The sequence below is a fragment of the Lipotes vexillifer genome, unplaced genomic scaffold (assembly GCF_000442215.2).
Source record: "Lipotes vexillifer unplaced genomic scaffold, Lipotes_vexillifer_v1.1 scaffold251, whole genome shotgun sequence".
Taxonomy (NCBI): domain Eukaryota; kingdom Metazoa; phylum Chordata; class Mammalia; order Artiodactyla; family Lipotidae; genus Lipotes; species Lipotes vexillifer.
The window spans coordinates 1,988,744-1,989,605 of NW_006770868.1; the positions used below are offsets into that span (position 1 = coordinate 1,988,744).

An 862-nucleotide genomic window follows, 5' to 3' on the forward strand; every position below is an offset into this window, starting at 1 on the left:
AGTGGGCACCTCTCAGCGACGTGGTGAGGGGGGGCCTCTGAGGAGGCAACACCACTCGTTATCATGAGTAAAAATATGCTGCGGTCTAGCTTGGCACGGCGCCTAACAGATATTAGGCGCTCACCAAATCTTACAGCGACTCTCATCAGTCTACTGTCCTCTCCCTCAAGAGAACAGGCGCTCCCGGGCACACAGCACGAGCTGTCACACAGTAGGGGTACGCTCGGTCCTCATAACCTCTGCACGCGGTAGGGCTCAGAAGTCGGTCCAGTGTGAATCGGCCCCAGCCAGGGACACTGTCCAAAGTGCCCACCAAGCTCTGGCTCCCCCGTCCCGCCCAGGCGCCCTCCACTCGAGTTCCTCGCACACAATAGGCGCTTGGCTGTGCGTGCTGAAGAGACGCCCGCTTCTGGGTCCGCCGGCGCAAGACCTCGGCCCTTTGCACCAGTGGGTAAACCGAGCCCGAGGTGGGCGACGACGCTGCCCGAGTTTCCGTGCGGCTGGCGACCAGGCCGGAGGCGGTGGCGGAGGCGGAGCGTGACTGGCACGGAGGCGCAGCAACCCCACAACTTCCGCACCCAGCTGCGCCAGCTGCGGACCTGACCCCCGCGCGCCGCGGTTGGTTGCGGCTCGGAGGTCGCTGATTGGCTGACGTGGCCCAGGCGCGGGCTCCCATTGGCTGTGACGCGCGGCCGGGCGAGGCCCTCGCCGCCGCCGCAGCCGCGCCTGGACTGGGCGGTCATTGGGCGGCGTGATATCGCCGCGGTCCGCGGAAGCACAGCTGCCGCCGCCAGCAGAGCGCACCGGGCTGGCCGGGCGAGTGGCTATGGCGGGGGGCGGAGACGGGGGCGGGCCCGCGGCC

At 68.2% G+C, this 862-nt stretch overlaps 1 protein-coding gene across 1 annotated transcript in view; it reads left to right on the forward strand.

Annotated features, from left to right (window-relative positions):
- Nucleotides 1-826: 826 nt before the first annotated feature.
- The window catches only part of PEDS1 (plasmanylethanolamine desaturase 1), a 23,888-nt gene continuing 23,852 nt past the window's right edge, over nucleotides 827-862 (forward strand). Inside the window, exon 1 of the mRNA XM_007446401.1 lies at nucleotides 827-848. Coding sequence (XP_007446463.1) covers nucleotides 827-848 — 22 coding nt within the window. The remainder of the gene's footprint in view (nucleotides 849-862) is intronic.